The 25877-nt window shown below is 36.9% G+C and overlaps 1 protein-coding gene across 2 annotated transcripts in view; it reads left to right on the forward strand.

Annotated features, from left to right (window-relative positions):
- The window catches only part of Pde4d (phosphodiesterase 4D, cAMP-specific), a 1338202-nt gene that overhangs the window by 284260 nt on the left and 1028065 nt on the right, over positions 1–25877 (forward strand). For both annotated transcript variants that reach the window (XM_013518413.1, XM_005392663.2), the window contains one exon: positions 13207–13333. In XM_013518413.1, coding sequence (XP_013373867.1) covers positions 13292–13333 — 42 coding nt within the window. In that variant the 5' untranslated portion in view covers positions 13207–13291. The remainder of the gene's footprint in view (positions 1–13206; positions 13334–25877) is intronic.

Raw genomic sequence — 25877 nt, forward strand, 5'->3', positions numbered from 1 at the left:
TATATATATATATATATATATATATATATATATATACATATATATACACAATGTGAAGGAAAAGTAATGTACTAAAAATGAGCAGAAGAGTATTATCACTTCTACCTTAATAAATCTTGACTTTGTTGCTTGTTACCTTTAATGTGAATAATAAATTGGTAAAATGGTAAAACTTTTCAAAAGAAGAATTCCAAATTCTTTGTTCAGCTTTTTTTTCTGATGTCATTTTTTTTAACATTCAAAACCCCTGCTTTTATATGATTAAAACTTTGTCACTTGGTTCCAGCTAAAACTAAGGGTATGCACAATTTTCAATCTGTCTGGGTTTAATGGCTTTCCACACAGTGGGCTCACTCCCTTGCATGAATGCTAATGTGTTGTTGTTTCCTAAGAGACAGAGAATTGATATGTCTGGGTTTCTACTTGTAGTCTTTGGTCTCTCGGTTTTGTTATTTTCCTTGTTTATGTTTCTTTTAATTAACATTGAATTTCTTCATTTTGTGCCTTGCTTCTCCTCTGTTTGTGTGTTGTTCAGGCAAGGACTCCTTCATAGCAATGGTTAATCAGGGAGAAATAATAGCTTCAGCTTTTGCTATCTTCCACCACTATGAACTGTTGCCCTCTGCCATGTGCCACTCTGTCTTGGAGCCAGCCAAGTATGAACTGACCCTCTACAAACTAAGTATCTCTTCAGCTTACTGGAATAAAACAGAGTGATTCACCTCCTAAAGAGAATATAAAGCATATAGAGTCTTCTGTGCAAGTCAAGCCCTCTGCTAAAACTGCCCTTATTCAACAGACCACACATTTATGTGGAATGCCACCAAATCACCACAAGTTAGCATTCAATCATCAAGACTTAGAACCTGTACAGACTGTGAAAAACATTATACCTTTACAAATGCAACCTCTGTCAGGTGATTCCAAACATCTCTTGAATGGCCCAACTGTGACGCATTCATCTGGTGATGATGACGTGATGGTGTTAGAATATGAACATCAAGTTCCCACGCAGAAAGATATAAAGATTAAGAATGCAAACTCTTGGAAAAGTTTAGGCAAACCAGTGAAAACATCAGGCATACTGAAATCTTCAGATCAGCTCTTCAACCAGTTTAGAAAAGCAGCAATAGAAAAGGAAGGAAAAGCTTGAACACAAGAATTAATAAGGAAACCTCTGGAGCAAAATGCAAAGGAACCAAAAGTGTCTCAAGAAAATCAAAGGGACCCTGGAAATGGATTGATTCCAGAGTTTTTTTTCAAACAAACTGCAAGACAAGTGCTTTGGAGAAGAGCAAAGAGAATATTATCAGTCACTGGGAGCTCATGATAAATGCAAGGTCTGGCAGTAATTTTAGGAAGGAGAAAGAGCAACAGAGGAGGAGAAGAGAAGCAATGGTGGGTACCATTGATACAACTCTCAAAGTGGCATTATAATAATGTTTGAAAACAACTTTTATTGAAACTGAGCTTTTAAACTAACCATCAACTTTAAATGAATGACATAAAAGATTAAAATGCATATGGTGAAATGATTGCTTTCACACATGAAGATACCAATTTCACGTTGTATTTTGATTGCTCTAAAATGATTAAATAATTTCACATACATTTTTAAACAGCTTTATATTTATTTTTAAGGACAGCATAGGAAATTTTATGATTTGGATCCCTGAAAACTGAATAGATTCCGTATGTTATTCAGTCTACAAATAAATGTCAGCAATGTATTATATGCCTTGTTTTAAGCAATGAAAATAAAATAGAGATATTCCCTGATTGTCTTAAAAATAATGACTATATAAAAATATATAAAAAACATGGTTCCTGTTGAGTTTTCAACTTTTAAAACAAATATTTGTCTGCCTTGAGAAATATTTAGAGCTCCTAATAAATAATACTTACTATCCTCCAGTGTCAGGTTATTTAAGATTGGCTGGTTGTTCATTCAAGTTTTATGTTGATATTTAATTTAAAGAAACATTACCTGTGGTTAGAAATGCATTGAATTTAGCCAGGTGTGGTGGTGCACACTTGTAATTCCAGCAGTTGACAGGCTGAGGCAGGAGGATCACTGTAAGTTTGAGGCCAGCCTGGGCTTACATAGTGAGTTCAAGGCCAGTCTCAACAACATAGTGAGATTCTGTCTCAAGAAAAGAGAGAAAAATAAAAAAAAGATGTTGAATTTGAAGTAAAATAACAGTAAATACTAATTATGTGTACAACTTTCTATAAGAATGTATATTTCTTCATATGTATATGTGATAACAATGTTTAATTTTACTTAACCCTAGTACTTAATATTCTGTAAAACATTTTTGTCATTTTTAAGTTGCAATTTTATATAAATCATGTACAGTAACTTTATGTATTTTAAAATTTTAAACTCAACTGTAAAATGATTCAGGCACTATTATAAAAATTCAAAGTGAGTTTTAGAGAAGGAGTAACTTTTCTTAAACTCATTTTTATAATTAATGAGAAACTTGAAATATCTTTATACTGTTAGCCAATTAAAACATGATTAACTGATAAAAAATGAAATAATAGCTTAAGAATTCCTTATGAGTTACTCGGTGTGTTGGTTTGGGGGTTATTGTGCAAGGTGAAAGAATATAATATTTTATAAGATTATTTACAATAATCACTCAAAGAATGATATACAGGAGAGTGCAGGAAATCTGTCCACACACTATAGACCAGAAATCTAGCTGAGGGCCTGGATCCCATGATAATGTCCTACGTGAGTCCAGCTGAATACCTAGAGCCCATAATGATGCCTGCCATGAATCCAACTGGAGGCCCAGAGCCCATAACAGTATCTCACGCAGCCTTGTTTCACAGATCTGTGCTGGGAAGGCCCAAAGGTCAGTGGTGGAATCTAGAAAGTCTGTGCCAACAGGATAAAGGATCTGTGCTAGCAGGCTGAGGGATCTGCACTGGAGCCTGGAAGTGACGCATGAAGTAAGAAGCAGAGCTCCCCTGAAAAGTACCATAGCCATCTTCTGCAATAGTGAGGTCCCGAGCTCCTCCAGTGAAGAAGGCAGCTGAGTTCCCATCAGGAAAGCAAATGCAGCAAGCTTCTCCAGGAGACTGGCAGGACACCATCTTCCCCTTCTGATCGAGGAAGCAATGCTCAAAGTGAGGACCAGAGCTCCCAATAGTGAACTGAAGCAATTCTCAGTGCCAGCAAGGTCCTGAGCTCCTTGGAGGGTGAAAACAGCTGAGTTCATCTGGAAAGCCAGCATGAGAAGTTCCTCCAAGAGAACCAACAGCTCCTTACATCTTCTACCAGCTTCCAGCAGCCTCTTTCAGCTCCTGATAGCCTCCTTCTCCTTCTCTAGTTCTGCCTCTTATGCTGTTGGCAACAGTCCCCCGGTGGGCCTCCCACACCCAGGACCACTCTTACTCAGTTCACCTGGGGGGTTATGAACTGATCACCAGTTGTCAGTCCACTGTACTTGGTGTTAGGATAGAAGTTGTTCTAGATCAGCTTTGATGGTGCTGCCCTGCGTAAGATCTGCACAATGTCCTGCCAACTGCTCCTATCTCTTTTATTTTTACTTTAACTCTGGTTTATTTTCTTCAAATTCTCATTTATCCCAAAACAATCTAAATCAATAAAATTAAGTCTTAAATTAATTCATCTGTCATTTTTCTTAAGGGAACAATTCAAATGGAAATTAAAAATTAACATTCATTTTAGACTGATAAATGGAAGCAACTAAGGAACGAAAGGATATATTGACTTCAGAATGAACTTTTGGAAAATATCTAGCTGGTAATTATTTGGAGTTGATAATTTTGCTTTTATAGCTCAAGTTGAGAAAGCTATATAATGGAACTCAGGATCTGTGACATGAATTGTTTTGCTCATCTCTGTACCTCAATATCTCTGTCTCTGTCTCTGTCTCCCTCTCTGTCTCTCAATTCCCTAGCCCCAACCATTTATCTGTCCATGTATCCACCTATCTACCAACTATTTGTCATCTAGTATTTTCCTTATTCCAGCTATAGAGGCAGAATTGTTCATGCTTCAGAACTGAGGTGATCTCACAAAGGAAAGTGCTGATTGTGATTTGTAATGCATGACTGCAGACTGCAGGCTCCCTGTGTCTCATGGCCTCCCTCACAGTACCATTTCAGCACTTACTGAATTTAAAACTATTCCAATGAATAGACTTTGATATGAGACTTAAAACTATATAAAAAAAAGTCTCAGTGACTTGAAGAACCCCACCTTTCTTTGTAGGCCCAGAGCAGCTTGAACTGGAGCTTTTTGGGGGCATCATCTTGCTATGATTTGTTTTCCTTGTTGGTTACTCGTGGTCTCTACCCTGAGTCTGTCAATGGATGTGTTACAGCTTAGCTGGTGGTGACACATCCAAAGGGCTCCTTCCACACTGGGCCCCAGAGGAGCAGACTATGCTTCATGCTGTCCTGTGACTCACAAGACAGAACTGCTCTACTATCTCCCATCACATGGGCCTGGAAGGGCACCATAATGAGGGACTGGGAGGGAGTGTAGCTAAGAAAGCTGCTGAAAAGAAGCTTTTGTTGTGCATTTCTCCTTTGCAGCAGGAAAGCCAAAGCACAGTTTTATCAAGCAACAGACTCTACATTTGTGAGAGATGAACCGGAAGTTCCCTGGCCTTGTATTTAGGGAAGAAAGCTGTGTTTTAGAGTGCTGCAATTATTTCAGGTGGGGGTAAAAGGTCCTAGTGCATGGAATCCTGGAAGAAAATGTACAGTAATTGATTTGCTGCTAAATAACTCAGCTGGGTCGTTTGAAATGCTAGTCAAGGTGAGCATTGAAAAGTGAGGACTTTGGTTGGCATTTCCATATGCTTAAAAGTGAAGAATTGTGCTACGCTGGGAACCAAGCAATGTACTTTATTTTCCAAAATGTCAATTATTTTATACTAAGTTTTTGCTGAAATAAAAAATGGCAAATGTTCTGCTATGTAAGTGTGACCACCTACACATTACCCATTGAGTGGCATTTGCAATACAATTTCTGGGTGTGTAGTTCTATAGCCACCTCTTCTGCAGGGACTGAAATCTGACCAAATGCACAAAAGAGATAAAAGGAACTGCCATTCATAACTTTCATGTTCCTTTCCCTCTAGTTGGGGAAAAAACATCAGTATATGAAATGGCATTTGAATAACTTAAAGTGTTCACAGGAGCAGAATAACTCAGAACAGACTTTGAAGCCATTCAGTGGAGGAACTGGTTGTTGCCCTGCGGGTCCCACACCAGCCATTCTGAGCTGTTAGAACACTTAGTGCATTGTACTATTTGTCTCTCTCTCCCACTAGACTGCAAGCTTCTCTGGAGAAAGATTTCATCCTATTTGTTTTGGCTTCCCTGGACATTATCACGGTTCATTCCATATCACAAATGCCTAGTAAATGTCCAGTGAATGAATTAGTATGAAGGATTGCTGTTATCATTGTGTAGAGAAATGGGAATAGGAAGATGATTTTATATGGACATAAACTACAGAGATTCATTATTGTAAGTCTAGAGACAAAGTTTGCTTCCTCCTTGTAATTCTAGGCAAGGAAAACATGTCAACTCCGTAGAGTTCAATAAACACCTACTGACCATATTATATATGGTGATAGCATATACAAACATAAAGTGTTTTGTGCCCTCAAGGAATTCACAGTATATAAGAACCATAATGACATACAGGCAAATGAACTGTTTCCATGTAATACGGCAGACATGCTGTTGAATGTTAGGAGGCATGATGGAAAGAGAGAAGTGGGGCACTAACTCAGACTCCAGTGGGTGGGGTTGGGATTTTGGTGGAATCAGGAGAATCTTCCAAGAAGAGGTGATATCTGAGCTGAATACTGAAGCAGGAGGAGTCCAATAAGCTAGGAAATACAAAGGGAAAAGAAAGAGGGAGACCATTAAGAACTAGGTCAGGGATGTGGGATACACTACGGAGTGAACTGGAAATGGTTCAGTTTTCCAAGTGAATGGCACATGATGTTTGGAGAAATAAGAAATAGCTCTGCAAAAAGAAGATATGTGATTCCCACTTGCCTGGGTAAAGGAAATAGTTTTGGGTTTTAAGATATAGATGATAGGTAGCTATGGAAAGATTTTGAAGATGAACTTGAAGTACTGGAAATGAGAACTTCTATTTGAAGGTGTCAGAACTAGAATAGATGAAGTCTGAAAGAAAGTGGTGGTGGAGGACTTGCAAAGAGGAGAGAGCTGAGAAATGCTATGCAAGGTGTTCCTGCAAGACTTGGCTACATATTGGTTGATGCAAAGGTGAGAGGGGTTTAAGATTTTGGCTGGAGTGGCTGGCTAGATAGTAATATCAGTGTTGGGGATGGAGAAGAAGAATGAGGAGGAGGAAGAGGAGAAGAGGGGGAAGGAGAACGAGGAGGAACAACAAGAAGAAAATGGAAGATGGGAGAGGAGAGGGAGGGCAGAGACAGAATGGATTATAGAAGGAAAATATTTCATATTTGGGGGTGAAGAAAATAATGTAAGGACAGTGATAACAATGGCCTGGGACAAAAGATGACCCTATGAAGAAGGAAGAGGTTAAGCAATCAGACGGAGAGCCAGCAGAAAGTGATAACACAGAAGACAGGGCAGGAGAGTTTCCACGAGAGACAGTGTTCCAGTAGAGGTGTCCAGTCTGTGAATTTGTGAAGCATGTTTTTAAGCTGGCAATATGGAGGTCTGGGATCTTTAGAGAAAGGATATAAATGTAGAAGGAATAAAATTAATTTGCACTGGGCCAAGTGGTTGAGGTTGTGAGGGGAAATAAGAAAGTGAATAAAGTCAGTGGAAACTTTTCAAAAGAACTCCATTGTGAAAAGAATGAGAGTGATGCATAGAGGGAGAGAACTCAGGTTACCTGGATGATTTCCTTTTAATAAGGGGTGAAACTCTGCAGAGAATATTTAGAGGAGAAGGGAGACACACCCTAATAATAGCAGAAAGGGGGAGGCAGTAGGTAGAAGACAATTGCGTAGGAAGACAATATCCTCATCATTGATGGAAGGGGAACAGATCAAGGAAGTTGAGCTGGGATGAGGCAGGAAGCTGAGGCATCATTTTTGCTGCATTTTTTAGGGAGACATTAGGGACCAAGTGACTCAAAATGTACAAGGCTTGTTGAAGTTAAACCTACAGCAAGAAGCCTATTGTTAATTTATTATTTTCTGAATATTCCCAATCTTTTTTCCATATTGCACTTTTCCATACTAAAATAGTAGTAAAATATTTTGTAGATTGAGCTTCTATTGGTCCTATAAAACCCATATCTCTTGCTTGCTATTTCAGTTATTTACATTTGTCTCTGTGTTCTGTGCATCTGGCACTCCCAAAACTAGCACAGGGACATTTCCAAAGCTGGTTTTCTAGGTGAAGAAGAATGTTATCATTTTTGTAGTCACCGTTACTTGATCTAAAAGAAAAAGGGGAGCCACTCTTCTTAGAGAAACTTTGGAGGATGGGAATAGCAGGTTGAAGAGAAAAAACTTAATTTTGGCTACTCATTTCCAATTATGTCTTTTCCCAATCTACAGACTGATTCCTAAAAGACACAGCTTAAAACTATATGTGAAACAGCAAACCCGTCACTCAAAAGCAGATGACCAAACAATCTAGCAACCTTCCCAAATAACCATGTAAACAGAAGCTAGCTTCCTCTGAAGTAGGAAGAGCTAATTAGAAACTTGCATTATATTCACTTAACTACTTGATTAAACATTCCAACAGCCCCTAGAACAATTATATAAATGAAAGGTAATGACTTTTATATTCACTCAAATACTTTCTTTTAATCAGTTTTTAAGTGTTTTTTCTAAATGTTGGTAATTTGAGAATGCTAAGAAATACAGAACAGAATCGATGATGATAAAGTACTCAAATAGAAGCACTAATATTTTACTGTATTGCTTTCCAGTATTTTGTCTGTGCATTTTGTCTGTGCATATGATTGTCTTTTTATACAATCATACTGCATATACAATTTTAATCCTGCTTTTTTATTTGACACAATGCTGTAAGTATTTTCTCCTGTAATTAAAATATTGCATAAAAGAAATGTTTCATATTCATCATACATCAGGAGGTTTCTCATATTTTATTTAGCTAGTCTCATACTTGGACATCTGATTGTCTCCAATTTTTGTTGTTATAAGTAGCACTGCCAAGAATGCACTTGTATACAAAGCTCATTTTCGTTAACCCATTTATTTTCTGAGCTATTTTATACACAATTACTTAACAACATTAAAGTTTTTGGTCTTAGCAAATTTGTGGTCTTATCATCAATATTCTAAACATATTTAATCATATATATCATTATATAGCATTTCATTTAAAATAACTTTGCTAACTTGTAGTCAAGACAAACAGGAACTTTGTGACTTCAACTTTCATTTCTTGGCAAATAGATTGAACATTTTTCACATTTTGATATAATTTTTATTACTGAATTTGCAAAATTTGTAGTTATTTAAATGCTAATATTTTCCTCACAGATTCATACCTTTAATTTTTCATGTATTGTGTCAAGTGGTTGCTAAATGCTCAAGACTATGCAAAAGGCAAGAGGATGCTGATGAATAGATTTCAGTCTTAGGGAGTTTGTATGTCTAATCAATGGAGAATGAAAGAAGCCTTGCAGTATTCTTTATTCAGTTGTCAAATGAAGAAGCAAGCATATATGCATAAAACAATTAGTCAAACAATGGCAGGCAGTAGATGATTTTGTGGTATAACTTGTCCTTGGTTTTTGTAGTTTAAACCAAATAGAAACTTGTGTGACTAGAGCAACAGGGCAATTGTCACTAGAAGAAAGAACTTTTGCTGGAAGTTGAAGAATAGAAAGAGTTAAGAAAGATAAATAGTCTAGGGGAATGGGAAAAAAAAGAATCAAATTATATCATGTACAGGTACACATTCCCTGGAATGAATGTGATCATCATGTATTCTTTAAATGCACCAATAAACTTAATTTAAAAAAGAGTCTAAGAGCATGAATTTAGGGTTAGGAGATATAAGTGAACATGTCACAGAGGTTGGAGAGATTAGTCTAACCAGGTGGGAAGAATGTCTAATATGTGCAAGGTCCGGGTTTGATTCATACCACTCTCATCCCCAAAACCCAACATCTCATCAAGGGAAGCATTGCTAATTTTCTTTCGCTTTGATGTCTGTATATGCAGTCTTAGAAAGATCTATCCTTTTATGAAGGGGAGAAGACACTAAGTTGCAGACAGATCCAATGGATCACTTTGTCATCACTCATTGACAATTGTACAACACTACTTTTTCCCTAAATCTAGAAAGCTGTTTCCTGATAGTTTACTTCAGCACCTGGCACATGCGTGTTCAATAATTTTTTAAAATTATGCTGTGGAGTGGTTTCATGACTCAGCAGTCACGGAATAAGCTGAATTAGTTTGCAGAAGAAAAGCAATATTTGTTCCAAAAGAAAGAATAGGGAATTCTTTTGAAATACATAAAACATGGGTACTAGCTTTTTTAATATTTGAGAATAATTGGAACCCTTTGTCACTCTTATGCTTGAGTGTCATTAGGCATTGGCACATTTTCTGATTAAGTGAATAGAACTATTTTATCAGGGTATTTACAGTTTTCAGAAAACTTTCTGAGATCTTATCTAATTAATCCCTGTAGCAACCCTGTGAGCTGGGTTGGGAAGATTGTGCTATCTCCACTTTACAGAGGAGCAAGCGATAGAAAAAAAGAGAGAGGGTTTTCCTAGTGCCACACAGCTCATGTATATCACATAGTGGTGAAAGTAGAACTTAGTTCCTCTGATGACCAGTTTAGGGCTCTTCCTCCTGTATAAATCCTTAATCTCTAGGAAAGAACCTTTTTTAACCCCTCTCCTTGTGTCAAAGCTGTACATTTATGAAGATGCTCTAGTTCAGATGCCTTTGCTGAATGTTCTAGCACCATTGATCTTACTCCCCTCCTCTCTTCATTTTTATTACTAAAATATTTTCCCCACAGAAGTGAATTCTTCCTTCTCCCTAATTAACTTTTATGTGGAAGCTCCTATCGTAATGAAATCACACATGTGAGAATTTGCTTGCCTGGTCTTCTTTCTAATGCACCTGGAGGGAGAAATGGTCTTTCTGCTGTCTCACCCCATTATCTGTGCTGAGGGAGGAGTTTGTAGGAACTAAGATAACTGCCTTCCTGAGAGTCAGCCTTTTTATCAAACATTCTTTGATGTAGGCACCACTTTGATATTTACAGAGGCTACCGCTTGTTGATAATTAAAATGCATTGCTTTATGATAGCAACAAAGCAGTGTGGGCAGCGTAGAAGAAAAGAGCATGTGGAGGCAGACAGATTGGTTTGAATTGTGGGTCTGTTATTTACTGGACAATTGATTTCACTTTCTGGAGCCAATTTCCTCTTTTGTGTCATGGGGATAATGTATTAGCAATCTCTATGTCGCAGAATTATTGAGGGGATTAAAGACAAATGACAGGTACTTTTCTTATGATGAATTAGGTAGCAGAAAACACAACGCTCCTACTAGACTGCAGATCAGATTTGTGTGGCCTGTCTTTCCCCTGCAGCTCCCCACTGCACCTGGCTCTACCCTAGGAGGCTTTGCCCTGGAAGGCTGGCTGGGGAGGGGCAGAGCAGCAGCTTCCTTTGCCCTCTGGCTCAGTTGCATTTGCCTAGTGGGAGTCCTCGCAGGAGATGAGAGGGAGGATGGTAAGGTCCTGTCATCTCCTCACCTCCTTCCCTGCAAGGGTCACCTGAGGCTGAAGGTGTCCCCGGAAGTGACCTCCCCTCTCAAGGTAGCCCCTGTGTGTGACCCTTAGGCCCCCCACCCTTCTGCTTTCCACACCCCACACTGCCAGTGGCGGGTGCTGCTCTGTCCTTCGTGGTTCCTTCCACCCTGCTGCATCTTCTTAAATAGTTTTTACTAAACTCTCCCACGATGACCCTAATACCATACAGTGTTTACTAGCGGGAGCCTAATCGATACATGATGCATTAGTACCTAGGTGAAAGTATATGTCCCCTACATTTGTTATAGTTGAGGAAATTTAGAACTTTTAGGCAAAAAACAAACAAACAAACAAACAAACAAAAAAAAACCCAAAACAAGAAAGTCTTTTTTTTTGGTTATTACATGAGAGTCAATGCTAAGAGAACAAAAGGGCAGTAATGATGGATGATGATCAGAGCCAAATATCTCCCATGGGCTAAATATTCTCCTATACACATCAGTTCACTTAAAATACATATGTGCTATTATCTCCTTTTTATTCAGGGAGGTCAGTAACTTACCTGAGGCTACACAGAATGCCAGTGGAGAGCTATTTGACTGCAAGGCACATACTTAACTCTGGATGCCAGCCTGCCCCCAGATATTCAGACTGAGAAAGGCCATCCCACCAGCATTCAGATTTCAACTAAATCCATTTTTCCATTCAAGTTTTTATAGGCTGTACATTCCTATAGGGAAATAGTTCTTAATGATGGTCTTCAAAGGTATTCAAGTCATATTTATAAAAAACTTGATTAATTCAGCAAGCCCTATCAGGTTAAATCCATTATTTGTCTGATTTATTAATTTAAAACCATTGAGTCACAGGCTCACTACAGGCAGCTATTTCATGGTTGCCCCTAAGGGTACTCATTACCCAGCGAATAATTACATATTTTGAATGAGTTTTTCTCTGATAACATGTAAGCTTCCCGCAGCAGCTAGCTAGCTAGTGACTTTTTCTCTATAGATATATTTAGCTCATAGCTTATATTATTTCTATTCACTTCTTAAATGAAACAAAAACAAAGTTCCACATTTTCGGGGTGCCTATAAAATGCTCAGCACCATAACTAATCTGTAAAGGTGGCTAAATTCCTGGAGGTGCACTAGCTGAGAACTTCCCCTTTGTTGACTAGATCATCCCTCTAAACCAACAAAAAGAAAAAAATCCACACATATTCATGGAAACACTATTTTCCCTTGCAACTCACGTTTTGATTGTGTATTTTCCCCTAATACTTTTTCTAAGAAAGTATTTTCATTAAGCTTGGAAGAAGGCTTTGTCCTTCCATACACTTTGTGTCCTCAAGTCGCATCTAGAGATGTTCTTAGCAATATTAAATTCCATTCCTTTTTCTAACCCTAATTTGCTGTTGGGGGATCTCTGGCCCCCTTAGAAGTATCTCCCTTTGATTTCCAGAAGTCTTGAAAGGATGACTCCCATATGGTTAAAATAAGGCTTTGCAGCCGTAAGAGAGTGCCCCTGAGGGTTGCTGTAGAGCTTGCGGAGGTCTCTCTTCACTGTTGTATGGTTCCTGTGTTCCATGATGCTGATGGCTGGCCGTGTACTATTTTGAGTCTGTTTGCCTCATCTTCTTTCCTTTAAAGTTCTTTCCCAGATGACATTTCAGCCCACAGGCAAAGATACCCTAGGAATATGCAGGTCATATCCAGATGTAGTGGAATATCAGAAATGAGCACATTTGTAGCTATTCCATTTGCTTTTCTCAAAACAGAGAATCTCCTCTCTAATAGCTAGTGGAAGGTAGAGGCTGGTTGATGAGGCTTTCGATGTCATACGAGTGACAACTACTCTGAAAGGTTTTTCAAATAAGTGGGCTGCTCTCAACTTTTCTCAGCATTCTTCACAACTTCTTTGAACTAAAGGGTAGAAAACTTACTAAACTGAGTGACAAGCCACTGGGGTGGCTGCCTGATCCCGTGGCTTAGTGCTAAGTAAAGAAGAACTTGGACGAGTGCTTAAGCTCTTAGACCCTTCTGGTAGAACTGCAATCATCTCAGTGGTGGATAAGGCTACGGGAGTGATACCTCAGTGGAAAAGTGAGGCTGGAGCAGCTCACAACACATTTTGGCTGCCTTTTCCTCTTGCACATGTAACTAGATTGTGTCTACCATGCCTGTTTTTTTCAGCTACTAAAAAAGTATAAGAGTGTTGAAAACAAGTGGTGATTGAAGTATCTAAGTTACATTTAATAAACACTGTTTTGGAAATGTTACTTGCATGTATTTTTCTGCCTTTAAGCACATCACCATTTTAGCCTGTTCTGATGAGGTATTTAAGAATTTACTGTCCTAGTCTCAGACAGCACTCAGAGTGCACGTGTTAATCATGCACTTGATTAAATATTTCCTTGTTTTTTTCTTCGGCATTCCAGTTGGCTTTTGAGTGGATAATTGTTGCAGTGAGAGGATTGACTTTGGAAACTACTCGTGCCTGTTTGAATTACTTAAAACACAACCATGGAAAGAAATACATGTGATTTGCTTTCTCGGAGCAAAAGTGTAAGTAACATTTATTTTCATTTCATTTCTAAAAATGTGTACGTATAACTTTTTATTGTTTTCTTTGGATTTTGGTACTGTGCTAGCATGATTAGGCTTGTGGTAAATCTTTGGTTAATTCTCACTTCTCTGGCTGTAGGATGCTATTAGTAAATGAACATTTGTTTGTCTATGTGGCCTGATTGACATTTGATAGGAATTCTCTTTTACTCAGTCTCAACTTTCACATTCCTTCATATAAGCCTATTGGTATAATATCCTATGCTGTGGTTTTTTCTGTAAGCAATAAATATATGCTTGAAACTTGAAAATGAATAAAATTTGATCTTGAGTATCAAACTTTTTTGGCAAGTACTCCAAAAACATGACATTATGTGACCACTATTTCAAACAGTCGTATCTTTTTTAAACATTTTCTACCCTGGCAAAGATCTTGAATTTCTCCATCTACTCATCCTTTTCAACATTTTACCTGAACATACTCAAGCCCCTGATGACAGTTAAGCCTTTTTTCTCAATTTCTAAGGATTCTTAAGGTATCAAATTTACGATAATTTTTAGTTTTCTTTTAGCTTATGAAAGAAAGCACAGGCAAAGATAGTGATTCTAACAAAGCAGCACATGGAAAAGATGAAAGAAGACTTAATTTCTATCAGGCGAGCTCTAAAAACATGTCCTTTTGTTCATTTACCCAAGGGGGGAAAGGCATCCAAACAGATGTGGTTGTGACGTAGAAACATTCATTTGAAGGCATCAGAAAAACCACAAATACAAACACATTTCTCCAGTATGGGAATGCTTTGTGTTATAAGCAGTGGTTCTATTATGATGGCTCAAGGCAATCTTTCATTCTTTCTATAGAATTACTATCTGGCTTCTAAGAGTAAAACATGAATGTGTGGAGAGGAAAGTATAGTATGCTCAATAAGGTTTCCTTAAAAATGAAGATATATTTAGAAGTATTCCAGGCCTTTGAGCACTGTTTAAATAACCAACCAAGTAAATTCAACAAACTGTGAGCGAAGGTTCACACTCATTTGTTTTATTTCTTGGTATTTAGTTGTACAGATTTTGCATAAACTAAAGTGCCAGAGCTTTGAGCTTGGAATTCCTTTCATCATCCTACTGAGTTGCTTGCTCACTATAACAGATAACCGCGTAGAAATTACCAAACTGCAAGCGTGTTACTGAGTTCTCTTATTGTAAATTAAATATGAAAGCAACCCGTTAACGTAATGCTTCCTTCTTTTATTGAATTTCAGAGACATGTGGCATGAGAAATATGTGCCAAGGCAAAAGGGAGACTATTTTGGGTAATTAAAATATATCATTAAACATTTCCCTGTTCTTGGAGGAAAACATTCTAAAAGAAAATGATTAACTGAGCTGTGACTTTAAGGAACTCTCACTACTTAATGATGCTCGAAGATTTCCTATTTATATTTGTTCAATGCAAAATTTTTCATCTTGGTGGAAAGACTCAAGCTTCTCAGATTAAAAGAGCCAGAGTTGCCTAGGTTTGTCCAAAAGTAAACAGGAGCGTTCGCATTTCATTGCTTCCTAGCTTCTTCAAATTCCACTGGCATAAAGAAAGTGCTTCCACTTAATTAAATGTCTCTAGCAGGAGATTACTCTTTATCAGAGAAAAGACCTGGACTTTTTGCTTGGTTAGAAGTTGTCACTCCAGGGCTTCAAAGGTTTATTTTGTACTGGTCATTAATGTCAAAACCACCGTACCACCAGTTAAGTCTTTTTCATAATAGAATCCAAAATTGTACACTTGGAAGTAGATGTTTCCTGCTTTTGTTGAGGGAAGTTTAAACAACTGATTTAATTTAGAATCTGAGGATGTTTTCTTTTGGCATTATGACATTTGAAAATTAAGAGAAGGTTTTAAGTTAAATGCTAAAGCAGTTCCAGTTCCAAGCTACATGTAGCTCTGTAGATCTTATACCTGTCACTGCAAACTAAGGTATATAAAAGAGGAGGAAAATAAGACTAATTTTAAACACCTATTTTATTAATGAGTTCCCTTTACTTGAGATTTCCAGTGGAGTTTGCAGCACCATGTAGGCTCTTTGTATTACATAGGAGATTCAGGTATACCATGGATAGTTCAACTAGGTAAGAGTTCTATTTACCACCAGTTTTGAGTGTCTGTGATTCTAGGGAATGTTGTGCTCATTAGTATACTGAATTGAACATTAATTCTTGAATAAAACAAAGCACTGGTCCAAAAAAAGGTACATTGGCTTTCCTAGGTGCTCATAAAAAATACTATAGAGTAGGTGGCTTAGACAGAGATCTATTTTCTCCAAATTTTAGACATTGGCAAGGTGGCATAGCTAAGATCAAGGATTTAGCTGTTTCAGTTTCTGATAAAGGTTGAGCGAGAAGGATAGAGAGAAGAAGAGGGAGAAGGAGAGGAAGAGGGAGAGGAAGAGAGAAAGAGAGGCAAAGGAAGAGGAAGAGGGAAAGAAAGAGAGAGAGAAGGGAGAGGAAAGAGGAGATGGAGAGAGAGAAAAAGAAGAGAGTGGAAGAAAAAGGAGAGGAAGAGGAAGGAGGAAGAGGAGGAAGAGGATGAGGGGGAGAGAGAAAGAGAGAGGGAGAATGAGAACTTTCAGAAGTCTCCTTTTATTACCTCACTATTTTCATCCTGCCTTCATGACTTCATCTAACCCTGCTTACTGCCCAAGGGCCCCACCTCCAAATAGACTCACATTAAGAGTTATAGACAACCTACGAGTTTAGGTGAGAAACAAACATTTAGCCTAGAAGTTTGATATTAAGGAATGATTTCCATAAATCACTGTGATATTTAAACCCAAAGGACAGTAACCAATACTGTGAAATCAGCCTATGAGGTATGATTGAAAAATAGTTGTTTAAATATTTTAAAAAGAAATTTATTATAATAAGAGACAGCTTGCCCTAATTCCCTTAATATTTAAACCCGAAGGATGGTAACCAATACTGTGAAATCAGCCTATGAGGTATGATTGAAAAATAGTTAAGTTCAAATATTTTTAAAAGAAATTTATTATAACAAGAGACAGCTTGCCCTAATTCCCTTAATATTTAAACCCGAAGGATGGTAACCAATACTGTGAAATCAGCCTATGAGGTATGATTGAAAAATAATGTTTAAATATTTTAAAAAGAAATTTATTACAATAAGAAACAGTTTGCCTTAATTCCCCTTGAAATATTCCCCCTCACTTCAAGAACACTTATCTCATCCTTCTTGCCACTTTCTGAAGCAGCCCTGGAAGTCCTGTTTCATGGCTTTAGTTGCACTCTTGGGTTGCTCAACATACTGGATCAATTCAAAAGTTTGCCTTTTGTAGTCATTTTGACTTTGGAGAAGGGCCAAACATTTCATGATGCCAGATCTGACAAATAAGGTAGATGGGGACACACAGTGATGTGTTTATGAGCCTGTTTTTCTGTTAGATGGCACTCAATAGCAGCAGTCACTGTAGTTTTGATCATACCTTGTAAAGATACTCATGAAAGAGGACTTCTAGAAGGGCTCCAGAAAGCAGGAAGAACTATGGGATGTGTTCAGAGCAAGTGGGAGCATTCTGGTGCATTTAATGACTGTGTAACTTTTAATTTTTTAAAAGTGTGAACATTCACTGTCTATATGTTGATCACATACATGTTGAACATATTAGATATACTGCACTCTCATCTGCGTAACCCTGAAAGTGATCCAGTCAAATCTATTTTTTTTATTTTCTCTTCATAGACCTAGACGCTCATTTTCATTTTACTGAAAATTATTTTTCCCTTTCTTTATTATTTTTTGCTTATTCATACTGTTTGTTCTCAACATTCAATACAGTGATACGGGTTCTGAAGTATCTTGTCTGGTCACTGGATTTATCACTGTTTTAATTTTTCAGAGGTTTGCAAATGTCAGACTTGACAATCTGAGGTGCTCTATTTTCTCCAACACCTCCCCATTTTTTAGCTAAGCCAGAGAGGGAAAGGAAGGTGCAGACGAGGGGGCAGAATATAAACCTTTTCACAGTGCTTGTACATTTTAGAATCAGGGGTTATTTAGAAAGTTTAAAGCATTATTCCTTACAGTATCTCCAATCTTATATGAACTCATGAATTTTTATAAATCTCATCTGATATATGAACTGAATAAATCTTACCTTATCATTAATCAATTCTCCTGTGTATTGAATTGTAATATACTTTGTAGGATTTTACATTTAATTCTCGATTTCCCAGCACCCTGGACCATTTTTTTTTCTCTACCAGTGTGGAGAGACTCAAGATATCATCTACTCAATTGGATTTGTTGTTTTCTTGATGAAATTGCCCTCTGTTTGACTTAGGATTCTTTTGGATGTTGTACATTTGGATAAATTTGTCACTCACCAGATGTCTATAATTGATATTCCCTGTTGTTTTTTGATGGAATTGCTGTTTACTGCTTATCCAAAGCTGGAAGCAAGTTGTGCCTGTTTGGCTCCTGAATTTAAAACCCACCTAAATGATCTGCCAGTTTTGCATCCAGGAGCTGGGAGCTCATCTGGTGAGATATGCCTAGCAGGCTCTCTAGAATTGATTTTTATCACAGAAGAATTTCTAAGTATTTTCCCAAGCTTGCAAACCAAATTTACCCTATTATTTTTTAAAGAAGCTTTTCTAGTTGTACATTTATGTTGCTGATTTTTAAAAAAGCAATCATTCTGTTAATGACCCAGGGTGAGTAACTCATATGCTGTCATTTGTATTTCATTTCCTTGGTGTCCGTCTGGAAAGGGGAGACCAAACAGAAATTGAGAAAGTATGATACATTTTTAATGGGGCCTATCTACATTTATTATTTCTAGCAATTATTTAGTTGAGAAACTCTTTTTTGGTTTATGGTTAAAGAAAAATAATGGATCCCTTTGTAGACTGACCTGAGTTCTCTATCATTGTCCATCATGTAAAAAATGTAATTGATCTCATTATCATAGCTTAGAATAACGATGAAGTACAAAGAACACAGAGTTTTAATCTCTGTTCACTCCTTAAAATCTAGAGGAAGTTAGGAGAGACACTGTAAGTAAAGATGCTTGGAAATTATTTCCTGTGCTATTGGAGTTCTATTCAGGAGTTCTTTGTGTGTGCCTAAGTATTTCCCCTATTTTTCTTCTAATAGTTTCAGAGTTTCAGGTCTTTTACTTATGTCTCTGGTGCATTTTGAAATGATTTTTGTACAAGGTGAGGGATGGGAATCTGGTTTCAGTCTTTTACCTATGGATATCCTGTTTTCTTGGCACCACTGGGTAGGAGGCTGTTTTTCTCCATTGTATGTTTTTGGCACTTTTGCTAAAGATCAGGTGGCTGAAGTTGTGCAGGTTTGTTTCTGTGTCTCATCTTCTTTTCTACATCCCAATTTTTACGCCAGTGTCATGCTGTTTGTTACTATAGCTTTGTAGTATATTTTCAAGTTAGGTATCAAGATATCTCCAGCTTTTTTCTTTTTGCTTAGGAGTGCTCTGGCTATTCTGCTTCCATTTACACTTTAGGATATTTTTCTAGTTTTTTGAAGAATGTCGTTGGCATTTTGTTGGGGATTTTATTGCATATGTAGATCACTTTCAGTCATACGGCCATTCAAACAATATTAATTCTACTAACCCATGAACATGGCAGGGCTTTTCATCTGCTAGTGTCTTCTTAAATTTCTTTCTTCAGTGTAATATAATTTTAATTGAAGAGGTCTTTCATTGTCTTGATAACAAGAATTGACAAATGGGATTATGCCAAGTTGAAAAGCTTCTATGTGCCAAAGAAAACAATAAACAGAGTGAAAAGATAGCCTGCAGAATGGGAAAGATCTTTCCCAGCTACTTTTCTCACAGAGGACTACAATTAGTATCTAGATTATATATGTATATTTAAAACCAGTGAAGCAAATGGACAAATGAACAGGTACTTCTCAAAAGAAGAAGTATGAGTGACTCATCAGTGTATGAAAAAATGTTCAATATCTTTAGCCATCAAGGAAACTCAAATCCAGATTCCACTGAGATTCCATCTAACTCCAGTCTGAAAGGCTATTGTCGAGAATACAAAGACTGGTCGATGCTGAGGAGGATCCAGGGAAAAGGAACCCTTGCATCTGTTGCTGGGAATGTAGATTAGTACCAAAACCACAGAACTCAGAGGTTCTGCAAAAAAAAAAAAAAAAAAAAAAAAACCCAAAAAACCCCTAAAACTAGACCTATCAGTTGACCTGGCTATATCATTTGTTGATATATACCCAAATAAAGTCCAAATACTGTAGAGATACCTGTGTATCCATATTTATGGGTGTGCAATCCATAGTAGATAAGCTTTGGAAACAGTGGAGGTGACTCTATCTATCCATAAGTGGTGGATAGATAAAGCAAATGTATTATTCAGCCATAAAGAATAAAATCACATCATTTGGAGGAAAACAAATGGAACTGGACAAATATGCCAGATTCAGTAAGACAAAGCATGACGTTTTCTTTCGTATGTGGAATTGAGAAAGAGAGGGAGGGACAGACAGACACACACACACAGACAGACACACACGACAGAGAATGAACGTAAATAAGAATATGAATGTCTGCAGCAGACTGTTAGAGATGAAGGGGAAAGAGAGAGGGTAGGGGAGAGCAAAGAAAGTAAAGAGGTGGCAATGACCAGAGTGTACTATATGCATGTGACCGTGAATCTCTAAAACTAATATGCACAAATGAAAAACGCTTTGAAAAGCAAAAGCGATGCAGTAAAAAGCATTTTGCTGTGTTTTTATTAGCAACAGACTGAAACGAGAACTTGCAGTTTTAGAGGTTTCATTCATTTGTTCACTATTTATGCCTTCCAGGTTGTGGTTTTCTTTACTATGCAAATATTCATTTAATGGCTACTTTGTTAGGCTTTTGAATATGCAGTGTGACGAAGACACTTGTTGTCCCTACCCTCCTGCAACATATTTGATGATGGAATTTTTAATTTCATAATTTATTAAAATAATTTCACCATCCTATCCCTCCATCCCTGGTCCCTGGAGCCTGTCCCCTTGTAGCCTCTAATTCCCTGTACTACGCCGTTTAAAGCTGTGCTTCACGTAAGTCTCTATGTACTTGCTTTTCATCACATTATGGGACTCCTGTTTGGTATAGATATTTTGAGCTGTGAATAATGTGCCCTAATTGTCAATTATGCTCATTCTTGCAGAACATAGATTATTTTAGAGTAACTGAGAAGAATTTTTCTCAGATAATGAACAATGGTATAAAAATAGCTGAGAGCACAAAGGAAGGAGTGTGGCAAGAAAGGTCTGAAAGAATAGAAGCTGATCAGCAGCCCTCTGCTTTGAAATCAATCACGTATCACGTGACTGCTCTAGCAGGCAAAGGCAATTACTAAATTGCTACCTTAGAAAACATGCACCTTTTTTTTTGATATTGAGATATGTTTACTATTTCATTTGGGAGCAATTTCAAGTGGGAATTGAGTCCCCAAATGATTATATCCAAGAAATAATTGTGTATATTTGATTTAACAATATAAATGTAGAGGAGCCTTGCTGCATGAATGATAAATATTAAAGACTTTCTTTTTTACAGATAGTATTTCTTTATAACAGAGTGAAATTCTGAAGAAAATCATACCAGTTTTTGGAGTTTTTCTATTAGTATTTTGCTCCAGAAAAAATTTTGAATAGAGATTTATTCTTTTAATTAAAGCCAATTATGTATCTTAAAGATTTGATCAAATATCTTTTTTGCCCTTGAAATGGTCATCAAAAAGTACAGTAAGTGCTTTGAATGCTAAAAGAAGAACTTCAGTTAAAACTGTCAGTGTGTATATGTTCTCTGTTCTGATTGGTGCTTTTAGTGGCAGCATGGGTTTCCCTAAAGTCTTGAGTCATGACTTTGGCTTTGCATGTTTGTATCTGAAAAGAAGCAGGGCCACAGTACTTTACATAATTAGATTTATTATCAAATGCTCCCAATATTTTGTATGATTTTGTCAAGGATGAAGTGAAAAAAAGTATTAAAAGTACATTATACCAATTAGGCAAGAAAACTGTATCACTAAAATTCTATCACCTAAAATACAAGAGTGAAGAAAAAATTTCTCAGACAACAAAGTCAGGGTTGTGCGGCTGAATAAAGACTATTACTTATACAGTATAAACATTTACCTTACAATAAGTGAAAGTTTAGAAAATAATCAACAATGACAGGAGTGAAAGAAAAGCATATTTAACTGAGTAGTGGCAGTGTCTATTTAAAAAGCATGTATATGTTCTGATTTTCTGGAACGGTGCTTGAAAATTTCCTAATATGGGAGAATCAGTAATAATAACAAAGTAATAGTAAAATTGACCAGTTCTATGTAGATTAAAATTTTCTAGGGGCTGGGGATTTAGCTCAGCGGCACAGCGCCTGCCTGGCAAGTGCAAGGTCATGAGTTCAATCCCTGGTACCAGAAAAAAAACAAAAAAATACAACAAAAAATTTTTTTCTGATAGGGTATTTTAGCAAGGGGACAATATTGTTTGAGCACATTTAAAAATAGTCTTAAGTCAAGATCTTTTCAAGTCATCATGGTTCTTTAAATCTGCTCTGAAATTTCTGTTAATACCATACTATATAAGAAAGGTGAACATATTAGTTTATAATTTTAGCTTCTTGGTGTTTATAAATGAGGAAGATTAATATGTTAATTGATATCTGCCAATCTGAAATGAAAGTTACATACTTCTCTTAGTATAATGCATGCTTGATTAAATTACCCTGTGCCTTAATTTTGCAAATTCTTACCAGTGTTAATAGAGTGAATTTTATTTTACTCATGTATAAAGTGAAGGTAGTAAACTACAAAGGGGAGCATTTCTTTCATATCTAAGTCCATTGCTATGCATTTCCAAGATGGGACATTTCTCAGAAGAAGCTCAATAAGATTTTTTCACATATACTCCTAAACTAACAGCTGGCTATCTTTCTACCTAAGTATAAACAGAATCTTGGTTAATGAACTGAGCGATTGAATCTTTGACAACCATGCCTCTATTTGTTGGGTGTTTGCTTCCTCTAAATATGAATAGAATTGAGAAGATCTTTGCCTCCCTGGAAACTAGAAGATTGATTGATTGATTGATTGATTGATGATAATTATTATTTGTTGTTTTAAGCATTAATTTTCATACCTGACCCAGTCATGCTGCTGAGGGAGAGGTAGAAGAGGCTCTGCCTTGAAGAAATCTGGAACTTTTTACTTTATATTCCAGGGAACACTGGGGTCTATATTTTCTCCAATAAAGAGAAACCTCTAAACTGTGGTGCTTGAGGTTCCTCCCGTGTATTTCTGAACTATGACCAGTTCCACGCTATAACATGCAACCAGACTTTACTGAGGCTTAGATATAGCAGAAGAAAATCACAATGCAGGAAAGAACACCCTTATGATTGGCTATGACAAATGCATATTTCTGGCACTTACAGAACACACCTCCTTTCGAGTCCTTTCTTCTGTCTCTGACCTGCCTCTTTGTTGCTCTGCTTGTCTCGCCACAGGGAAATGCCTATTTCTTGCATTGTACCTGATTTCCAAGATCTCGAGATGAGAAAAAACCTTTTCCCATGTCTAAGTGAACACAACAATTTTAGACATACAATTCTATCCACAACAATAACTCTTACAGTATTTGGCAGGGCCATTTACCCTGGAATATCTATATTCCAGGAATATCCTGGAATATCTATATTCCAGGAATATCCTGGAATATCTATATTCCAGGAGGGAGCTCTAATCAGGTCTATGTTATACCAAAGGAGCAACCTTTCCTCAACGAATGGATAAACCATTTTCCTTCACAGGAACACTTCCTATTTCCCACTCCCAGATTTTTCCATTAAAACTACAATGACATCAGTTTTCAAGCAAGAGTACTCCCATTCCATAAACAAATATTTAAAGGCTTGAAATTACCAATAAATCTAAACAATTGCCATTTTTACCCAGCCCTTATCATTCCTATTACTCCCAACAGATAACCTCAACTTCTTAATATCAGTGTATTAACAAATAGTAGAGTGAATTATCCAGCTTCTGGTTTTAGGTCAGAGCTGCAGAGAGTTGCAGAGAGTAATTTTCCCACACTTACTATAAGGAAAAAGCTAGAGAAACCTCACATTCGTGACTTAAAAAAATCTACCAGATACAGTCACCCACAAGGAGAAGAGAATGCCACCATTTATTTGCTTGCTGTAGACACCTTCAGATGGCATCTAAACCAATGAGAAGGTTAAGCTAAGAATTTCAATGAATTGCTAAAGCATGAGAATATGCCTGAGCTTGCACATATAGGAGTAAATTACAGAGCAGAAATTTTCTCCACAAAAACCACCAGGTCCTCACAAGGAAGATCAAGGAGAACAGCCACTGTTGAAACCAGATTCATCCCTCCCCAAAGGGATAGAAGAGTTCATTAAAAAAGAGAAGACCAACAAGCGATGTTTTCTTATAGTATTAGAGAAAACCCACTGTGGGTTGAGGGAAAGAGTGACAGTGCGTACAACAGGAAGAAACAATGCTTTATCTCCAGGTAGGAATATGTGCTATGACTAGTTCTAGAGTTGGAGGAAATGTAGGAATACTTGTGAAAGTCACGTCCCTGAGGCCCAGGGACATGTTGCCTACCTAAAACTGACTGGAGCAGAACATCAGGGAATATTCTTCCTCTCTGAGTCTCTACTAACCACTTAACAAGCACTCAATAAAAATAATAGTAGGATCTGGCTATAAGAGATTCAAGAGGCAGATTCTCTTTATAGCAAGAGAGGGAACCAAGTTATAGGGGGAACAAATGTTAAGAAAATAAACACTGGTGAGCCATTCCACAATCTAAGCAAATGGAATTGCTAGAGAAATCTGAGGCCTATGTACACTGTGATTAACTATAGCAACAATAAACTTTAAGTCCATCCTAATTTCTTTTTAAATTTTTTATTTTTATTAGTACATGTTTGCAGCACATAATGATTACATGCATTGTAGGGAGCTGGTCCATGTACATGACACATTTCAAGTCTTTTCCCCCCTTCCCCTCCACCATCCTTTTATTTTGCCAGCATAAGATTAATTTATTATAAGTCATTACAAAGTTAATTATCATACATATAAGTTGTTAGTGCTCTGTTTTGGCAAACATAATGCAGTAAATCATCAAGAAGACCATACATCTTGATCAAGTAAAATTCATTCCATAGATATAGATATGGTTCAACATAGGCAAATAAGTAAATATAATACACTACATAAACAGAAGCAAGTACAAAAACTGTATGATCATCTCAATAGATGCAAAGAATGTATTTGACAAAATCCAACAGCATTCATGATAAGAATCCTGAAGAAAATGGGAAAAAACAACACATTTTCTTCATCTGTTCATCTGTTGATCGCTGTTTCTAAGATATAGCTATTTTGAACTGTGCTACTATAAACATGAGTGTGCATACATCACTGTGGTATGATGTCTTTCACTCTTTTGAGAAGACATCTAGAAAGGAAATAAGTGGGTCAAATGAAATTTATAGTTTTTGTTTTTTGAGAAGTCGCTATACTGATTACCATAGTGGTTATTATTAGTTTATACTCCCATAAAGATTTGAGAAGTGTTTTTTTTCTCCTCATAGTCTCAGCACTATTTGTTCTTGATTGATTTCTTGATAAAAGCAATTCTTGTGGAGAGAGATAGAATCTCAGTATTGTTTTAATTTCTATTTCTTGAATTTCCAGTGATATTGAACATTTTTTCAAGTACTTATTAGCTGTTTGTTTTATTCATCTGAGAAGTCTCTATTCACATAAGTTGCCCATTTTTTATTGGAGGGTCTGATTTAATTGTGGGGGGTATAATTTTTTTCTGTATTTATTCTAGATGTTATTCCTTTGGGGAGTAGCTGGCAAAATTTTTTTCCCATTCTGTAAGTTGTCTTTTCACTCTGTTGATGTCTTTAAACTCTTTCCTTTGCTGTTCAGAAGCTTTTTAATTTGATGTGATCCCATTTGTTGATTCTTGGTATTATTTTTTGTACAACCAGGATTTTGTTCATAAAGTTATTGCCTACACCAATGTCTTCAAGTGTTTTACTTACCTTGTCTTCCAACAGATTAAGTGTTTCTGTTCTAATGTTTAGATCTTTAATCCATTTTGATTTTAGTTTAGTGCATGATGACAAATATTTCCTACATTCAAAAGCCATTTTTCACTGCCTCATTTGTTAAAGAGGCTATCTTTCCTCCAGTGAAAAAATCACCTTTGTCAAAGATAAGGGAACTGAGTGTGCCTGGAGCTGTTTTTGGATCTTCTGGTTTATTTCATTGATACACAATGTTTTTTGCGAAGACTATGCTGTTTTTAATCACTGGAGCTTTGAAGGATAACTTAAAGTCCAGGGTCATAATGGCCCCTAACTTGCCCAGAAATGGTTTTTCTAGTCTAGATCTCTTCTGGTTCCATGTAAATTTTAGGATTGCTTTCTTC

Source organism: Chinchilla lanigera, unplaced genomic scaffold (assembly GCF_000276665.1).
Source record: "Chinchilla lanigera isolate Chin_1 unplaced genomic scaffold, ChiLan1.0 scaffold00045, whole genome shotgun sequence".
Classification (NCBI taxonomy): domain Eukaryota; kingdom Metazoa; phylum Chordata; class Mammalia; order Rodentia; family Chinchillidae; genus Chinchilla; species Chinchilla lanigera.